We start from the raw sequence: 17,510 nt of genomic DNA, 5'->3' as shown, positions 1-17,510 counted from the left end.
ATTCACACACTTACAAAGGAATGCTTCAAGATTTTGAATGGGGAGCTCTGCTTACTGTAAAGGAGATTCTACAGGTTAATTCCATGCTGACATTATTTTTCTACTTATCAGCATGAAATGAACCTTTAATTGTTCCATTTCAGTATTTATTTATATAGTTCTTTCACAGGACATCATATCAGGGTGCTATACAACAGAACAAACCAAAACACACAGGTCTACAGATTAAAACAGTAAATCAACAAACTTAAAAGCTAGAGTTATAAAGTTAGTGGGTGACACAGCAAAAGAGTGGTCTGCATTGCTAGCTCACAGCCCTGTTGCACTGGGTTCAATTCTGGACCTGGGGGACTATCTGCATGGAGTTTGCATGGGTTTCGTCTAGGTGCTCTAGTTTCCTACCACAGTCCAAACACTAGGTAGGTCAATTGGGTTCTTGGAAAATTGGTCCTGCTGTGTGTGTGTGTTTGTGTGTCTGGCCTGCGCTGGACTGGCATCCTGTCCAGGGTGCACCCTGCCTTGTGCCCACTGCTTGCTGGGACTTGCGACCCTGACCTGAAAGAAGAGGTTAGTTAATGGATGATGGAAAGGTCTCTACCAATCAGCTGGATCAGAAAAGTGAGCGTTTCACTAAGAAGATGAATTTATGTGAGTAATGATGGCATTTGACACCAGAAGTATCGGAGCAGTGGATGTTTCTGGTTGCGAAACGAATTTGAATATCCAGGCAAATGTTTCCTTTGAAAGTACTGTTGCTGTTTGCAGTGACATATTTATGCAAAGGTGGACAGTTCTGCAGTGAGTGCTAGAAAAAGTCAGCAAAAACTGGCAGTGAAGGGTGATACAAGTTTGTTTCTGATATCAAGGATCGCCAGGCTGTGTAAGACCCACCAAGTGTTCCATTGAAGTTGCAGGTAGGAAATTATTTGTGGATTATCCAGGTGCTTTTTTAAAAAAGATTTTTTAATTTATTTTTTAAAAAGTGCCAGGATAGCACAATATACAGGGGTTGCGAGGTGGCAAATGCTCATTTTTTCTAAGACTCTGAAGTGAATTCAGTCTTATTTTTTTCAAACATACAGTGCCCGTATGTTTGAAAAAAAAGTTTATATCTTTTATAAGGATTTTTTTTTCTTTGAATAATTTTACCTCACTGAAAGGTTCGATTTCTCTCATATTTTTAGTGTAAGATCCAGCTGACAAACAACAAAGATATTTTTTCATAGCCTTTTTTGCTCATCTTTACCAAGGATGCCCATAATTCTGGCGGGCACTGTAATAAGCCAGTCTTGTTTGTGTCATTAGGTGTGTCTGGTAGCTCTAAGGCAACCCTGTACTGGATAAAATCTTTAGAAAATGGATGGATGGAGTTATAAGACTGACTGAGTTTTAATGGCTGAATGACTCGCGAGCTCTAATTTGGATTTGGAGATCTTTCCACAGTCTTGAAACAGAACCAGAAGCTAACTCTCAGATACGGAGACTTGTATTTGGAACAGAATATATCTACACTGTATCAGTTGTAAGAACTGAATGTATTTTTATTGACTGTGTCTATGTTACAAATATTTGCAACTATGCAGAGGTGTTGGAGCCCTGACAGCCAACAGCGAGCGAATGCATTTCACCTTGTTTTCAAGGAACATAAACCTTGTAAACCATAATTATCTAGCATTCTGTAGCTCTAGAATCAGAAAACGCACAAGAACCTTCTTCACAACACATGGCGAAACATTTCTTTACAAGAAGGGCTTTTGTTGTTGGTGTGTAACAGGAAGCAAAACACTTCCAGTGCAATGCAGTGAGGTAGATCAAACTATTAGGATGCAGTACAGTGAGCACATAATACTCCAGACACCCTATTAAACACAACATGCTTCTGAAAGCTTAGCACATTTAACTGAAAAGGATTTTCTGTAAAAATAGGCTCTCTCTCCTTATGAATGCTCTGAAAAGCCCTGAGATGTGGCCTCAATTTAGTATGTACTTCACTGTGGGCTGTAACCTCTAGTGTCTTTTCTTATTGTAAGATTAATCCCGCATTATTTTCATAGCATTTCAATATATCATTTCAGAGCACTCGGACAAAGATTACACAAATAAACATGTTATCTTCTCCGAGTTTCATTTGAGATCACAATTTCACCTGGTCCTAAAAAAATAAACAGAAGAAGTGGAGTAGTTTCAATGATGGGAGTGTTCTGCATTCCTTTATAACAGAAATAATAAGCTTGGTGACAGGCAGTTGTTGTGGAGGTTCTGTAACATTCTAAAATATTTCGTTCACTGAGAAAAACTGAAAACATATTCCTAACATATTGCTCCATATTGCAACATTTTTAGTGTATTACAGATATTGTAAAGAAAAAAAAGAATGAGAACCACAATATTCAAAAGTAAAAATCCACATATTGCATAAACAAACAGTCGACAATTTGTATGTATTAGTGACACATTAAATGCTAAAGGTTGGGATTTGTTCGTAAAATAATGACACAAATATGTAAAAATGCTTTATGTTTTAGTTATTATTGCATGTAAAATATCAGAATACATTGACTTAGTTACTTTAATCAGGTTTTAAAAAATAATAATCCAGTTCTTATTGAGTCCCTTCTACAAGTCAGGTTGTGCAAGTATGTATGAATGCTATACATTGTACAAGTTTTAAAGTCCTGAAATAAAATAGAATAACACAGTTCAGAACAATATCTGCTGATAGATTAAAAAAAAACTCTGTAACACCAGATTTTTAAATCACAAGGCTATGTACCGAATTTGACCAAACTGGGAGGGGGGGTTAATTTCAGTTTCCATTTTTCTGAGTATTGATTCTGCTGTACATGAACTCAAGGAGAGCAGAACAAGATTTTCTGTCAGTATGGGTGGATCCTCCAATTGTAAGTGGAGTCTGTTGTACACAGAGGCACAGAGGAGACACGCAGGAGCACTGTCACTGGTGGACTTGAAAGACCAAAAATGAAGATTATCCTGGTTCCCCTGCTAGTTCTTTGTCTTGATGTCACTTCAGGTAAATTCTCTGACTGAACTACTATTATGGTAGTGTATTCTTTAATTGTACGGTATGTTTATATACAATATAGTACTGGTAACTACCTGTTTAAACTCTGACTCTTCAATGGTAATTATCAGGATTGAGCTTCTGACAAATTACTTTTCATTTGCTCTACTTTTAATGACTGTTTTAGAATTTTGGAAATAACAATGATATAAATCTAAAAAACAGATCAAATACATAATTGTACTGTATGTAAGAGAAATAGAAAGGAATCATAACATACAGCCTTAAGTGTATAGCTTATATTTCATTTGGGATGGTAAATATTTATGTGGACAGTGTTGGTGACACAGTCTGACTTGGGATTTCTGTGAAAGCTGAGCGTGCAGCCAGTTCAATCCATTTCTGGATCTAAAGGTGGAAAACTTGCTCCAGTCCTGCATTTCCTAGACATTTTCTGAAGCTAACCCTGGTTGACTTTGTCAGTGCTTTTGAGGATTTTGAATACTGGTATCAGTTTCCCTCATAGTCTTCTCTGCTCTATACTAGAAAGTTTCAGTTCGATTCGCGCCCTGTCAGTTTAGGACATTCCTTTATGTCCCAAAACGCATCTGGTTGCTCTTTTCTTAACTGATTCCAGAGAAATAATATATTTTCAATAAAGTGGTGACCAGAATCGTACACAATATTCTAAATTAATACATTCAAAATTAGAATATAATTCTAAATTCTATTGCAAATAGGATCCTCTCCCTCACCAAATGCACTCTTGGTGTATCCAGTGTCACTGACTCAGAGGTTTTGTAACAGCATTCTTGACAGAGGAGTTTTCGTAGTGAATGATAAAAATCTGCATTACTGTATTTTGCTGTGTTGCTGTGTGTATTATCTGTGTAGGGAAAATATTTTGGGTTATATTTCCAAACAATACCGACCTACGTTGATCAGGGACACTTTGCAGTAGAAGGTACCAGCCATTGGATGAGCCATTAAACTGAGTTCTTGACCAAATTGTCTTTAAAGATCCCATGGCACTATTTGGAAGAGTAGGGATGTTAGCCCTTAAGTTTTAGATAAACTCCATTTGAGGAAAACTCAATCTGGTGTACCTCTCCCATAATTGAATTGAGTCAGTGATGCATTTCTAAATTCCTCAGGTTTACTCAGAATTACTCAGGTTGATACTGCACTTTAACTGTGGATAAAATGGGAATTTTCGTACATGAAAAAGTTATTTTAGAATACTTTGGGAAGGAAAGCAATAAATTAATAAACTTTAATTTTAAAATTATAAAGGCAAATCTATAGAAATACATCTAATTGGAATTTAAAAATCCATTAAAAAGTGTAATTCCAGTGTTATGGACTCTATAATTCTTTATTACCGATAATAAGTGCCAATTATTTTATTGTATTACATTTAAACTAATTAAACATTGCATTTGCAGCATTACTATTAAGTAAACGTGACACGCCCAGCAATCACAGGATTGCTGGAAAAACACTGCCACCTACTGGTAGACCACAATACCTCTACATGGTATCTGAGTGAGAGATGGTACAGAATAAGCATAGAGACAATCGGATTCACCCAAACTTTTCATCAGGTGAAACCATATATTAAAGCTACACTTTAAAAAAAAAACAACAACAACCTTTTTTCAAAGTAAAACTAACCATGTCAAGGTTTCCTTGATTTAAAAATCTTATGTTTTGAACAATTTGCAATATGAAAGCCGTAACTGTTAAAACTCAATTATTAAATACAAAACAAAGCTAACCTGAAAGCATAAATAATCATCAGGGTTTTCATTAAAACATTTCTGTCTGATTTATTTTTTCGGTTAAGACAGTGGTATTATTGGACATACTGTAGACATCCCTGAATCATAATTCACTTTCAATGTACAGCTGACTTTTAAAGTGAATGAAACCTACAATCACAAAATTTTAAATGAGAAAAATTGTTTCCCAATCATTTAACACAAATGGGTTATTTTCATAGTCAGTGTCATAGTAACTTCTGATTACGTTCATTAAAATTATGAAGAGGCAAAATGCCATGGACCACACACTGTTCAGATTTGTCTCAGATTTTGTAATAACAAATAAGCTAATTTATTTTGTGGTTTTATTTCAGAGACTTTAGCACCCCTATTAATTGTACTGTTTAAAAAAAAGAGTGAGAATCTGAATTTTGTCTTTATTTGGTGCACCTACACAAAAGTACATAATTATTACAACTGCCTCACTCGTAACTGGCACTAGTCAATGAAAACACCATTTTCCTTTTTCTCAGTTGCTGCATTAGACTGCTATGTGTGTCCATCGACATCTACCAATGAAGATTGCAACAAGAACACACAGAGCTGTCAGGCCCCCCTGGACACATGCATGACAACTGTAGTCACTTCAGGTGAGAAACTGAGACCAATCAGTAGACAGTGCACATGTCTTCCTCCTCCTGCAGGATGACCAGATGTAATCATGTCAATAATGCTGCTTACCTGCTTATAAACTGGGTAACAAACACCAAGCCTCAGCAACTTGTAAAAATCTGGCTTCTCCTTTGTTTATTAGGTGTTTTTTATAACAAGGATCGAGTGCAGCGATCGCCGATGATAAGCGATATTTAAGATGATCTATGATACATATGATGAACGATACATCAGAAACACCTGGTTTATAAAGAAGAAACATCTACAGATTTAAAAAATAAAGCACTGCACGGCAATAGCAAAGTTTATGCATTTACACGGCACTTTAGCTGTAGGGGAGATGGTTTCCTTTAAGAGAAATTTTGATAAAATGCTGTCCCAAAGGGTTACAAAATAATCTGAGGTGTGAGTAATATTCTGCTTACCATTTCTGATGTACAAATATCATTCCCACCATATTTATTTACGTGATATACATTCTTGATTGAATCTCCTTACAAAAATAATTCCCAATACTGTGCCCGGTGACCAACACACCTCTTGGTTTTTGTTCCAGCCAAGTTGTTACAGTATTGAATTTGTTATTGACTTAATAATGGGATGAACTGTGTGACAGTTGGCAGATTTTAACCCTACTGGAGGCAGCCTTTTAACCATTGCATTTCAAACAAATCCCAAACTCTTGAGGCGAAAAAGTACTTGCAAATATCCCAAGCAAAGCAGCTTATTAATTCAATTAAAGCTTCAGGTAGGTAACTAAGCTCAGCTGGAATGAAACCCTGGAGGTCTGTAGGCCTCTTCAGGCCCAGATTTGGGGACCCCTGACCGAAAGCCTGGTCTCTGGTTAGTGGATTTTCATTTGACGTGCTTGATAATTCAGTTTTGTCTCTTTTCAACTGAGACTTGGACGCGAGAATTCAAATTTCCTAACAGTTAGAACTGCGTTCACTATAGTGTGGTCGGAACATGAAGGACCGACTGGACATTAATGGGTAATAAGAGTGTCTGCACTATTAAATGTTGAATGGTTGCTCCTGTAAGTTGCCTGGCACATTACAAAAATGAAAAAGAAAACAAAACAAAACAACAGCTGGTTAAGCCAGAGTACTAAGTAGAGTGGCCATTCAGCTTCACGTAAAAGTAATGACGTGAGAGAATTAAGGGTTTATACATTTAGTCTCAATTCGGTTTACTTATTTTCTGAATACAATTGCATTGAAGGTTTAAGAATCTGAGAGGAACGACCCCTGGATAGAGCCTTGCTACTGGAGTACCTGGTAAAAAGTATCCCACTGATGATAAAATGTCATTTTGCATCCCACCATCCCGGTCACAAACTGTTCTGCCCCCTGCGCTCTGGCAAGCAGTGCCACACTACTGAAGCACGGACCACTAGACTCAATAACAGCTTCTATCCCACTGTAGTACGCATCCTCAACAGCCGACTGCAATGCCTCAGACTCTACGCCCATCTGCATGTGCACTTTTTGCATTGGTCTGCCATGTTTTTTTTTCACTACTACATATTAATGGTTCCTGTTCTTGTCATTGATTGTGTTTGTGATGTGCTACATTGTGTGGTGCAGTCTGTTGTACTGTATGTCCTGAGAGAGAGGATACGTCCCATGAATAAGAATTCCAATGTACATAGGGCAATAAACTCCTCTACTCTACTACTCTCTCTCTCTACTCTACTTCTAGTAAATATACAAGTAATAGGTTTATTCCATGCTGAAAAAACGAAGAAAGAAAACAACGTTTTGGCTGTGGAGCCTTCTTCAGGTGTGAGAAAGACAAGCATTACCTTTGCTTACTGCCTTATCTTTCTCACACCTGAAGAAGGCTCCACAGCCAAAACGTTGTTTTCTTTCTTCTTTTTTTTCAGCATGGAATAAACCTATTACTTGTTCCTTTGCAGCCTACGCATGCTGACGCAGCTCCCCACCTGAACTACTTTTAGTGGATATTTCAAGCTACGAAACTTCAGAACTACTTTCTGTCTCTCTTTTTTTTTTTGTTTTGCCACGATTAAACTCTCTCTCTGCGTCTGTAGGCAACATCAAGGCCATTGTAAAAGCGTGCATGAGCAAGACCACCTGCTCTGCGGCCGCGTCCGGTTCCAGTGTGGACTCGTCTGGGAACCACAACCAGGTGACCTGCTGCCAGACGAACCTATGCAACGCCAATGGCTCCACCACTGCCAGGCTCAGCTCTCTGCTGCTGGCCCTGCCCCTGAGCTCACTGTTCCTCCTGAGCAAAACGTGACAGCAGAGAGCAGGCACCTGAGCTCAGACTGCCTGCAGTACGATAACCCCCGAGCTATTGTTTTAACTCCATATTTGAAGCCAAAAAAATGATATTCTGTGTCACGTAAATTAACAAGTCATTAGATGATCTATTAATAGCTGCAATTGTGCAGCAGGATGTTGAAAGACCCTACAGCTCTATCTGTCTCTATTCCATCACTATGTCTGAGTACAACAGAGAAAAGTGCTTGTCTAATTGTAGTTAAAAAGATTTTTCTGAGTGCTTCATAAAATAAACCATGTTAACTATTATTTCCTATTCCTGATGTTATGTTTAGATGAACTGCTTACACAAAGAGAAACGTGGAAAGATTAAAACCAGGAGCAGTAGATGACTAACACACTTTGTAAAATTGATATGAATGATAAGTGACAACAAAACATTGAAAATCTGAACTGGAGTACAAGACTGAATTATTTTCTTTTTTCCCCCCAATTCACCTGTTTATTAGTACATGAAGATTCCCTTGGTCAGGGAGTGTGTTTCGTTCCAGTTAATGACCTGAATCAAGTTGCTCAGGGATTAATTGGACTAATTTGCTAACATCTCCCAGCTCTTCAGGTACTGATGCTATGAAGAGAACCAGCAGACACAAAAGTCCTTCCTGGACTCGGGATCCCCTCCGCGGATGTTAACATGGCCTTTACTTCAGGGACGTTGTCACATGAAACACCCAATCGGATAACTTATTTTTCAAAATTAAACACCCATCTTTTCTAACACACACACACTAGAAACGTCGACGGTGGCAACCACTTGAATCCTGAGCTCTCCTTTTACAATACAACTGTAACTGTAATCCTTTAGCATTTTGCTTCCGTCCCAATTTATGAAATGCAAACATTCGCTGGATTCAAACACACCGCGTTACGAAATAAAATTAACGCATATAGCGAAGAAATCATTTCAAATGGATAGGGTTGCCCTCGGACAGTTCGGTTTCTGATTTAAAAGTCCTTGTTTGAATATTAACGTTACATCAGCCAGTGCCCAAATCTAACAGAGGATCACTTGGAGGCACGACCAGGAGGAGTGAAGGTGGGGGACAGGGAGGAGTCTGATCGGCTGAAAATGTGTACATATTGACACATATACACAACTAGCGTTTTAACCCTGGTGCCCTGGTTAGTACGGAGACGTGGTACCCATCCCCAATAAGCATCCTCTAATTAAACCAAAATAAAAAAAAGTAAACCATGCAGCCCGTAAGAAAATCTGTCTAAAATCAGAAAATATTACACGCATCCGAAGTACCAAAGGATCTAATAATGTAAGCTTCATCAATGTAGATGGACTAAAAAAACCCAGATCCGACACTATTATAAAAGTGTTGATTTTATACACTACTTTACACGATTTTCCAAAGAAAAAAAAATCCATATTTGTGTACGGGTAACTTCTCAACAACCTCAGAAACACCAACTTAAAAACCACCAGCCCGCAGTCCTGCACAAGTGAATGTGTGTCGCACAAGCGCACACGTGTGGCCCCGCTGTCTTTCTCCGCCCAAGGCTAGCGTGACGTCACATTCACTTCAAATAGCTAATCCCCGCCCTTCTACTTCCTCTTTCCGCTCCCGCTGAGCCAGTACGTGTGGTGCCTAAGGTGCTCGGTCCTTCATCTGAAGCTAAGGCCTCTGAATCCGGCGACTAGCACTCCTTTATTTAGGCATCCAACGCCAAAAACCCTACCACCTTCGAGAATAATGGCTTCCGTGTCCGAACTCGCCTGTATTTACTCGGCTCTCATCCTCCACGATGATGAAGTCACCGTCACAGTAAGTCTCCCCCGGCCGCTGTCAGACGGGTCCAACTCAACATGGCGGAGAGCCGGAAAGTGTTTCATGTGGTCCACTGCCTTCGCACGACAGCTTCGGTGTCGGCTTGTGTTAGCGGTGCATGCTTTAAAGTGCCGACATATGTTCATTTTGGGTCTCGGATTGTACAAGTCCCAATCGCTTTGTGGCTTGTAAAAATGTCACTGACTGGTTGGCGTCAGTGTTTTTTTACAAGCCGTAGTTAAGTAACCCATGTACTATAAAGTGCAGTGATATTACAGTTGGCTCCTCCGTGAGTGGAGAGGATTAAACCTTCAGTTTAAAGATTAAAATGAACATTCATGGTTGTTTTCATTACTTTGCTTGTGGAGCACCTGGCCTGCACCTTGGGCCCTACTGTTATACTGCTGGACACGTGTTTTCTCCCAGGGAGCTGCAGGAGATCCTGTATTATAGGAGTAGTTTTTGTCCAGTATAACTGTTCTAGATGCACGTGTTCCAGCCCGTTATGATTTTCTTAAACTGCGATCACCAGCATTAAACTCTGCCTAGATGGTGCCAGATGAGAGCAATGTGCTTTTAACGGTGTTGAATGAAACGTTCAGTTTCGCTTCCTGTGATGTTACTGTCCAGTATAAATCCCACCTGCTGCGTGCTTTGGGTGGACGTGCTGATGTGAAGCCTCACTCTGTCCCTGTCTCTGCAGGAGGACAAGCTCAACGCCCTCATCAAGGCGGCCGGAGTGACAGTGGAGCCCTTCTGGCCTGGTCTGTTTGCCAAGGTGAGCTACTGTACTGTCTCACCCTGCTACTTCTTTAACACCTTTAACATTTTATTGACTTTCCCCCCCCAGACTGGGGGAAAAGCCCCTTTTTCTTACACACACAGTAGACACACACATGCACTTCTTTTTAAGAATTCTTTTTACCTGTGCTCTATAAAGTTGGGTCAATTCTTAAACACCAAAGTTATTGAAAGTTAGTCTGTTTCATGCAGATTACTGTTTACAGTTGAATTGACACTAATGACATCATTAATGCATCTTGAGGTTTTTTCAGGTGAAGATTACATTAATGAAAAAGATGGATGAAATCTGTACAGTGATCAAAGTGGTGCATTTATGAGGATTTCTAATGTCAATATTAGTGAAGTTTAAGATTAAGACACAGACAGGAGCTGTTGCGTGTCAACAGGAAGAATACATGACAACTAACATTGAACAACCTTTAAATGGCCAATTACTTTCGATAGCTTTTGTATAGGAAGCATATTCAATCTTGGAGTTTAGAGTATGGCAGTTCACGAGGTAGAATCCTTTTTCTCAAGAGCCTTTTACTTCAAACCCAAGCTCATTGAATGGGTATCTGCTTTGATGTATAATATAAAAAGAATAGATTGTGGCAGAATTAATGGTGCTGTAGGTTTTTTTTTAAAACTATTGGGGAAATGCTTTTCTCATCATGACAAACTGCAAACTGAAGCTCAAGTGACTGAAACCGGGCTCGAGAAAGGCAGTGTGAGCAGGGGTCTCTAGTCCTGGGCATGGATCATCTGAAGGTTTTCTGCAATCTGTGAAAAGCACCAACACCTAAAGAGCTTGGGAAAATTGCTAACATAATCCAGTTTAGCCAGAAGATTGAGATCTGGGTGTGATGATTAGTGGTAGAAAGTGAGTTGTCATGAAAACCTGTGGACAACAGCCCTTCAGAGCTGGTATTGGAGATCCCCTGCCTTCTCCCTGGATACAGTCTAGTGTGAGCAGGTAATGTAATATTTCATTGACCCGCTGGAGGAGGTCATGAGACACGGCTGACGATTTTTTCCCGAATGAAATATCACAGTGCCCTGGGGGGGGGAGGTACGTTCGAACCCGGTTCGCCGTTTCGGTCCCCGCTCTTCCCCGGCCGAGGGGCCAGCCCGCGGGCGACACCTGAGCTCCTCTCACCTCGCCTCTCCTCCGTTCCAGGCCCTGGCCAACGTGGACATCGGCAGCCTGATCTGCAGCGTCGGTGCCGGCGGAGGGGCCCCCGCTGCTGCCGCCGCCGCCACCGGAGCGCCCGCCGCCGCCGCCCCAGGTAAGGACCCCTGCCGGGAGAAACCGGCGGCCCCTGCCCACCCGGAGAAAAGTTTCGTAGCTCTTTCTTGGGAAGCAGGAGTGTTTATTTTTACGGAAGGTGGCTCGCACTGTTACAGGATGACTCGACGGTGGGGGGTATTGCGGAATACAGTTTACCCCCCCCGAGTACTTGTGTTGTTTTTTTTTAAAAACTACCTGAACGTCAAGAAATGTTACAGATGAGAGGAGATGTTGCGGCCAGCTAGGCTCGGAACTAGTTGATCCACAGATCTCCTGCAGTCGCTTTGTGAAAGAAGCCAGGTTATCGGCTTCAATCACACGGCTGAGTAGTTGGCGCCTTCGTCGCACAGCCTTCTGGGTAAAGAAGTGCCTGCTTTTGTCGTCAAGGTTCTTCAGACTGAAATTTAGGCTTTAAGCAGTTCCATGATGTGATTTAGGGGTGTCTTTACCAGGTAACTTACAGATAAATGATATTCTCAATTACATATTCTATAGTTAGCCTTTGAAGAAATGTTAAGCGTACCTGTCATGCTTTCCTGCCGTGATGCGTAAATGAAGGGTCCCCTGGAATGGGAGAGTCGGGATTTTGTCATTCCTGCTGCGCTGACTGTAATTAACTGGGACTTTCCTTGTTACAGCTGAAAAGGAGGAGAAGAAAGAAGAGAAGAAGGAAGAGTCTGAGGAGTCTGACGATGACATGGGCTTTGGTCTCTTTGACTAAGTTGTTTTTGTAGAAACTGGGAAAAATAAAAAACTGAAAATGACTCCTGCTCTCTGTTTCTTTTTATAATTGTCCTTGGACTCGAGGGCAGCGTGGCTGGGTAGTTTTAAATATGGATCAGAATTGACCGTCCCCAACAAATGACGCGGCGCTCTGGGAGGGCTGTTTAGAGTTGGGCAATGTCCTGCAGTTTGAACAGGATTGTAATACAGGTCTCAGGAGGAAACTAAAATTCAAGTTCAATCCAGTTTAAGATGACGTGCCAATTCTTTTGATGAGTGTTGGTGAAGCTGTGAGGGGTTGAATGTTGAACCATGCTAAAATGAATTGAGACATGAATGTTTAAATGGTTTGTGATTATCTGAGTTTCTGTAAACTTGCATTAAGCTGCATGACAGATGAACAAACCATTTAACATTTTGTGGCTATTTTCGATTGGTTTCCCCATTTGTGCTGGGTTTTGGGCATTTGACTAGAACAAGCAAGATGCTCTGTCTAGAATAGGAATTGTGAAATTATTTTTATGCTGCCCTTTCTAGCTTATCTATGAGGGAAGAAAGGTCAAAACAAATTTGATGATTTTACAGCAGGCAAAGTTTTGTTTCAGGCAGTTAAATTGTCAGGTTGCCTTGCATTTAAAACTAGGCTCAATACTGGGAAGGCTGCTTACCAACTTATAAACTGATTTATCTAGAAATCTATAAAAACGTCTCATTGATAGTATGCGATTCTATTAATGTAGCAAATCCAAAGTGCCATTACAGTGTAAGCCATTAACGTATGAAATCATTTTACAGAATTCCTGGTTGCTATCCACTTATCTTGTTAAAAATGTCAAAGTTTAGTAAAACTGAGTAGAATCTTTAAAAAAAATCACAAAAAATTCCATCTACTTTTCAGTTAATTTAATTGGATCAGGTTTCAGAAAAAGTAAAATTTGATGACTTCTGACTTGAGAAAAAGGAAAATCTTGCCAATTAAAGTAAAGTTGAGGCCAATAAAGAAGCCTTTCAGTTCTGCTCTTTTATGAAATTCTGTTTAATATAGACCACTAATTCAAATTAAAAATCAAGCTGGTGACTGATCAAATATTACTCTTAATAATATCACTAAAATATTGAAAGCAGAAATGCAGGTGAGCAGACCCTGTAAGGCTCGATTTTACATGCACGTAGTGCTTATTACCTGTAGCCCTTTTATAGAATAAAAAGGTTAGAAAACGGATAAATAGCTTGGATTAAAAGCTTTACATTGTGTAGACCACTAGAAACAAAACCATGATGTGTTACTTTCCCTAAACCAATTACAATTCATCTTAATTTACATGTGTTTTATTGTCGTACAATAGCCCACTGGAAACACTACAGTCTGAATGCAGTCAGTTAAAACTAGTAATACTAAGCTGAGAGTAAGGCCATATCTTTTGAAATACAAGAATGTATTATTAGGGGCATGGAACAATATAAAAACATTTCATCAGTTGTATAAATGTGGTAAAAGTATTAGGTCCTGTAGTAGCTAAAAACTACAATCTGTGGATCCAAAGTTCTGTGGACAGATATTGGGAGTGTGAATCACTTCAGGTTAAAGCTACTTCTGCTTTTAGCATTAGAATTGAATGACATTGATCTACACATTTGTCCCAGTTGTCTCATTTTCTCATGATCAGGTGTGATAAGGAGGTAAGGAAATGTAACGGGTATGCCACCTTCTTCAGTGACAAAACGAAGCATTTGGTCTATAAATCACAAGCAGGTTTCATGAATAATCAAGATGATAAATCGTAAAACAGTAAGAAAATAGAACATAATTAATGATAGCATATCATGGTAAATACCCATTCCACTTTTTTTTTTACTATCGGGAATCCAAATATTTTGCTTTGGCATGAAACACCAAAGACTATTCTACTACTTTTTAGCAAATTGCACAAAATAATCTGACTAAACTATGAAAAGCAATATCTGGTGCAGAGGGCAGCCTTTCATAATGTAATAAGGGAGATATAGTCTACAACAATGCTTTACCACTGGATGCAGGGGGGTAAATGTTTCCCATTATATTTTTGATTCATTGGAAGACAATGCCTGAATTCCACTAGCTACATACAATAAGTAGATTCACAGCTGAAGTATAAAGATGGCCTGAGTGCTAATGTTCAGCCAGTAGATGTTAAGTAATGTAACCGCTTTTAGGATGAGGTCTGATATAGCCTAGTCTTACAAAAAACAAATATTTACAAGTTCATGGTTTACCGAGTCAGCCACTCCATTTCCAAGTTAGAAGCACAAAAATAGCAGCCATCCAACTCTGCAGTATGTGAAGTCGCAAGGTAGTCAGAAACAGCTCTGGACAACACTGGTCAGCTCGGCAGATGTTTGTCCGAAAAAGCCTGGAGCTGGAGGAATTAGAATTGAGCCTGGATGGTAAGTCAATGAACAGAGTTGGGGCACAATGCCAGAAACGCATCATGCTGGTCTTGTCTATAGCAGGGGTGGCCTGATCACCCTGGTTTCAAAGAGACAAGGATAAAGAGACAGGTTCTGTAGGGCACCAATCTGTAAAGACCTGCAACACATGAGTTTCGATCAATGATTAGAAGTTAATTGGTTCCATTAAGCTAGCAATGCTCACCCGTGGTCAGGAGCTGGAAAGTGATATTTCCATACTGCAATTTAAACTTGAACAGCTTCTGTAGTCAAGACTAAATTGTTCCCAATGTTAAGAAAATTGACGAGCTAAGGGAAACATAAAACCTGCTGCCAACCTCTGCTCTAAAACTTGTATCTAGCAACCGAGACCAAATTAAAATCATCCTCAACTGCATAGGATTACTGTAATTGCACAATTTAAATGATGGCAGCCCCTATTAAAATACTGTAAGCAAATCACACATGCAATTTACATCAAAGAAAGAGTGTTGTGTTTGAAAATGGTGCCACTTGTTGATTCCAGACTTTCGCCTTTGAACTCCACAGACAAGTCAGGAAAAAAACCTTCTGCAGCATATTCGGTATAAAATTGGCCTCAATCTTCAAGAGAAGCTGGTGACCATGTTTTCTGTAATAAAAGTGGTGTACTGTGTCTAAAATGGCTTTCAATTTGAAACAGAAATTGATCAAATTAATGATTTAATAAAAATGATCAAGGACCACCTTTACAGCAATTGCCCAATTAAGTGTATTGTAAATTGCTAATAAGCTTAAATTTACCTTAAGGCAAAAGATTTTTACAATGATTCAATCTGAATGCTTCTGTAGTGTGTGGAATGTTAAAATGAGAAACAGTTACTGCAAAATGAGAACAACAGTAAAGTGAACAATTACAAGGACACTAGAATGTACTAGAATTTGCATTTCCATATTGATAAAATAATAAAAGCTGTGTGTATTGAAAAGATAAGTGGTGCAGACTTGTTCACTAAATCCCAACAATGATGCTTTGATGCCAATATAAAAGATCCCCACAATGTCCTAGGACCTCTCAGGAAATGTGCTTCTTACGTAAATAAATGGACCGAAGGTCATCATAAGTGAACAACTATTAGGTTGATTTTTTTTAATAGAAAACAAAGATGTACAAAACATTAAGGACTTGTTTTATAGATATATATTCAAAGAAACCTTCAAGAGACAAGTATACTGATAACACCATTTTAATAAGTCAAGGAACTGTACAGGTCATTATATTCTTCCTGAGAATAATTTATACCCAAAAGCAGAGTGAGTTTTAACTAACAGATGCTACACATAGCAGGTTGTAAGAAAAAGGGGAAAGTGTCTCTCTGTTCCTTAAAACCTCCTGGGCAAGGATAGAGAAATTAGAATGTGAACATAGGAAATGAGTTAGTAACTACAGTGTTTAAAATATCCAACATAGCTTTAGTCTTTTTTAAATATAAAAGGAAATGATGCATTTGATTTGAATTTTCCCCAGACAACACTCAATTCTCTGGTATGCCCTTTAAAACCAGCAAATTTGCTTCCAGAAAACGTTTCCCACAATGATTTCAATGCTTTATTTTCTTCAAACCTAACTACAAAAACCATCATGAGATCCCTGTCAAAAAAGACAAATTGCAGTCTTTACTTTCCCACTCTGGCAGTTTATTTCATTCATTGCTTCAGAAGACTTTCCCCTCTAAGAAAGAGGAGATGGGGAAAAAAAAAATGAAATGACTTGAACCTCCAAAATATATATTTACGATCCTCCACTGAAAGTCTGGTTTAGCATATTTACTGTGTTACAATAAAACACAATAATAAAAAGACTGTTATTTTAAATGTGAATAAAGAATTCTCAACCTTCAGGTTTCCCAGAACTCTAACGTGACAACAGCTTGGATCTCTTTGATGGTTCCAGTTGACATTTTCCAGATCCGATGATTATCCACCTATAGGGACTTGGCTTCTGAACTGAAATTCTGAACGTGTCTCTTGATACAAAAAAAAAGTACAATCAGCACACACAATAGGCGCAATCAAAACAAAAAGTGTGACTGTTCTTCAAAGGTCCTTGGTCTGGAAAGCAATCCAAGTAGTCTTTCAAAAGTTCTTGGAAGGAAGTGAAGAAGGACACTCATTGAAGTTTAATTCCTTCCCGCTTTTCAGTACTGGTACAGGTGTAACTGTCCATCGTTGCTGGTGTGTGACAGGTGATCCAAGTCTTTTTCCTGTCTGGCCAACATCAGCTCCATCCGGCAGCACAACACACTTGTATTTACCCTCGTGCACTCGGCCAATTGCCCGTCCCTCTGGTTGGGACACTAATGCGGCCTTGGTTGCCCGATCATCTTGAGTCTGGCCTGGTCAATGACGTCCAGCAGGTTTTTGGCATCCACGGCCAGTGCATGTGCTGCGGTCAGCATTTGCTTTTTGTACTCTTGCTGCAGGCTGGTCATAACGTACTGCTGGGCCAGCTTCATCTTGTTGATCAGCTCCGCCAGGTCCGAGTTCAGCAGCTTCTGAGCCATCTCGATCTGCAGAGAGCAAAGCAGGGTCAGGCTAGGTAATTCAACAATGCACTGAGCACCTGGTACCAATCATTCTATGTTAGATGCTTGTCTGTGCCTCAGATTACCTAAAAATAGTAACAGTCTGACAATTTAATACTTTACCACTATGATACAGTACATATACATGTACAGTACAATACCATAATGCTAGAAAATT

The 17,510-nt window shown here is 39.5% G+C and overlaps 3 protein-coding genes across 20 annotated transcripts in view; 2 read left to right on the top strand and 1 right to left on the bottom strand.

Moving 5' to 3' along the window:
* Positions 1–401: 401 nt before the first annotated feature.
* LOC148651483 (uncharacterized) lies at positions 402–8,164 on the top strand. 2 transcript variants are annotated; one of them, XM_088601821.1, is made up of 4 exons: positions 402–419; positions 2,925–3,031; positions 5,319–5,435; positions 7,511–8,164. In XM_088601821.1, the coding sequence occupies exons 2-4, from the start codon at positions 2,980–2,982 to the stop codon at positions 7,720–7,722; spliced, it is 381 nt and encodes a 126-aa protein (XP_088457947.1). In that variant the 5' UTR covers positions 402–419; positions 2,925–2,979; the 3' UTR covers positions 7,723–8,164. The 2 variants fall into 2 exon arrangements, with proteins under 2 accessions (XP_088457947.1, XP_088457946.1); XM_088601820.1 differs by lacking the exon at positions 402–419 and adding an exon at positions 781–914.
* Positions 8,165–9,327: 1,163 nt separating this feature from the next.
* On the top strand, positions 9,328–12,382 carry rplp1 (ribosomal protein lateral stalk subunit P1). Its single transcript, XM_088601822.1, has 4 exons — positions 9,328–9,541; positions 10,248–10,322; positions 11,508–11,616; positions 12,257–12,382. Exons 1-4 carry the CDS (start codon positions 9,470–9,472, stop codon positions 12,337–12,339), a joined length of 339 nt encoding a protein of 112 aa, XP_088457948.1. The 5' UTR covers positions 9,328–9,469; the 3' UTR covers positions 12,340–12,382.
* Positions 12,383–15,978: 3,596 nt separating this feature from the next.
* The window catches only part of LOC148651479 (focal adhesion kinase 1), a 156,620-nt gene continuing 155,088 nt past the window's right edge, over positions 15,979–17,510 (bottom strand). For all 17 annotated transcript variants that reach the window (XM_088601819.1, XM_088601801.1, XM_088601808.1 and 14 more), the window contains one exon: positions 15,979–17,317. In XM_088601819.1, coding sequence (XP_088457945.1) covers positions 17,105–17,317 — 213 coding nt within the window. In that variant the 3' untranslated portion in view covers positions 15,979–17,104. The remainder of the gene's footprint in view (positions 17,318–17,510) is intronic.

This window comes from Lepisosteus platostomus, chromosome 12, assembly GCF_059453375.1.
Source record: "Lepisosteus platostomus isolate fLepPlt1 chromosome 12, fLepPlt1.hap1, whole genome shotgun sequence".
Lineage (NCBI taxonomy): Eukaryota > Metazoa > Chordata > Actinopteri > Semionotiformes > Lepisosteidae > Lepisosteus > Lepisosteus platostomus.
Note: the sequence above shows the minus strand (reverse complement) of the source record. Positions and strands in the feature narration are given on the sequence as shown.

What these genes read in the sequence shown, in the direction of transcription:
- LOC148651483 (XM_088601821.1), top strand. Translation starts at nt 2,980, where the DNA reads ATGAAGATTATCCTGGTTCCCCTGCTAGTTCTTTGTCTTGATGTCACT. An exon ending in TTGTCTTGATGTCACTTCAG is followed by an intron (nt 3,032 to 5,318) that starts GTAAATTCTCTG and finishes CCTTTTTCTCAG; the next exon opens with TTGCTGCATTAGACTGCTAT. An exon ending in GACAACTGTAGTCACTTCAG is followed by an intron (nt 5,436 to 7,510) that starts GTGAGAAACTGA and finishes CTGCGTCTGTAG; the next exon opens with GCAACATCAAGGCCATTGTA.
- rplp1 (XM_088601822.1), top strand. Translation starts at nt 9,470, where the DNA reads ATGGCTTCCGTGTCCGAACTCGCCTGTATTTACTCGGCTCTCATCCTC. An exon ending in ATGATGAAGTCACCGTCACA is followed by an intron (nt 9,542 to 10,247) that starts GTAAGTCTCCCC and finishes CTGTCTCTGCAG; the next exon opens with GAGGACAAGCTCAACGCCCT. An exon ending in GGCCTGGTCTGTTTGCCAAG is followed by an intron (nt 10,323 to 11,507) that starts GTGAGCTACTGT and finishes CCTCCGTTCCAG; the next exon opens with GCCCTGGCCAACGTGGACAT.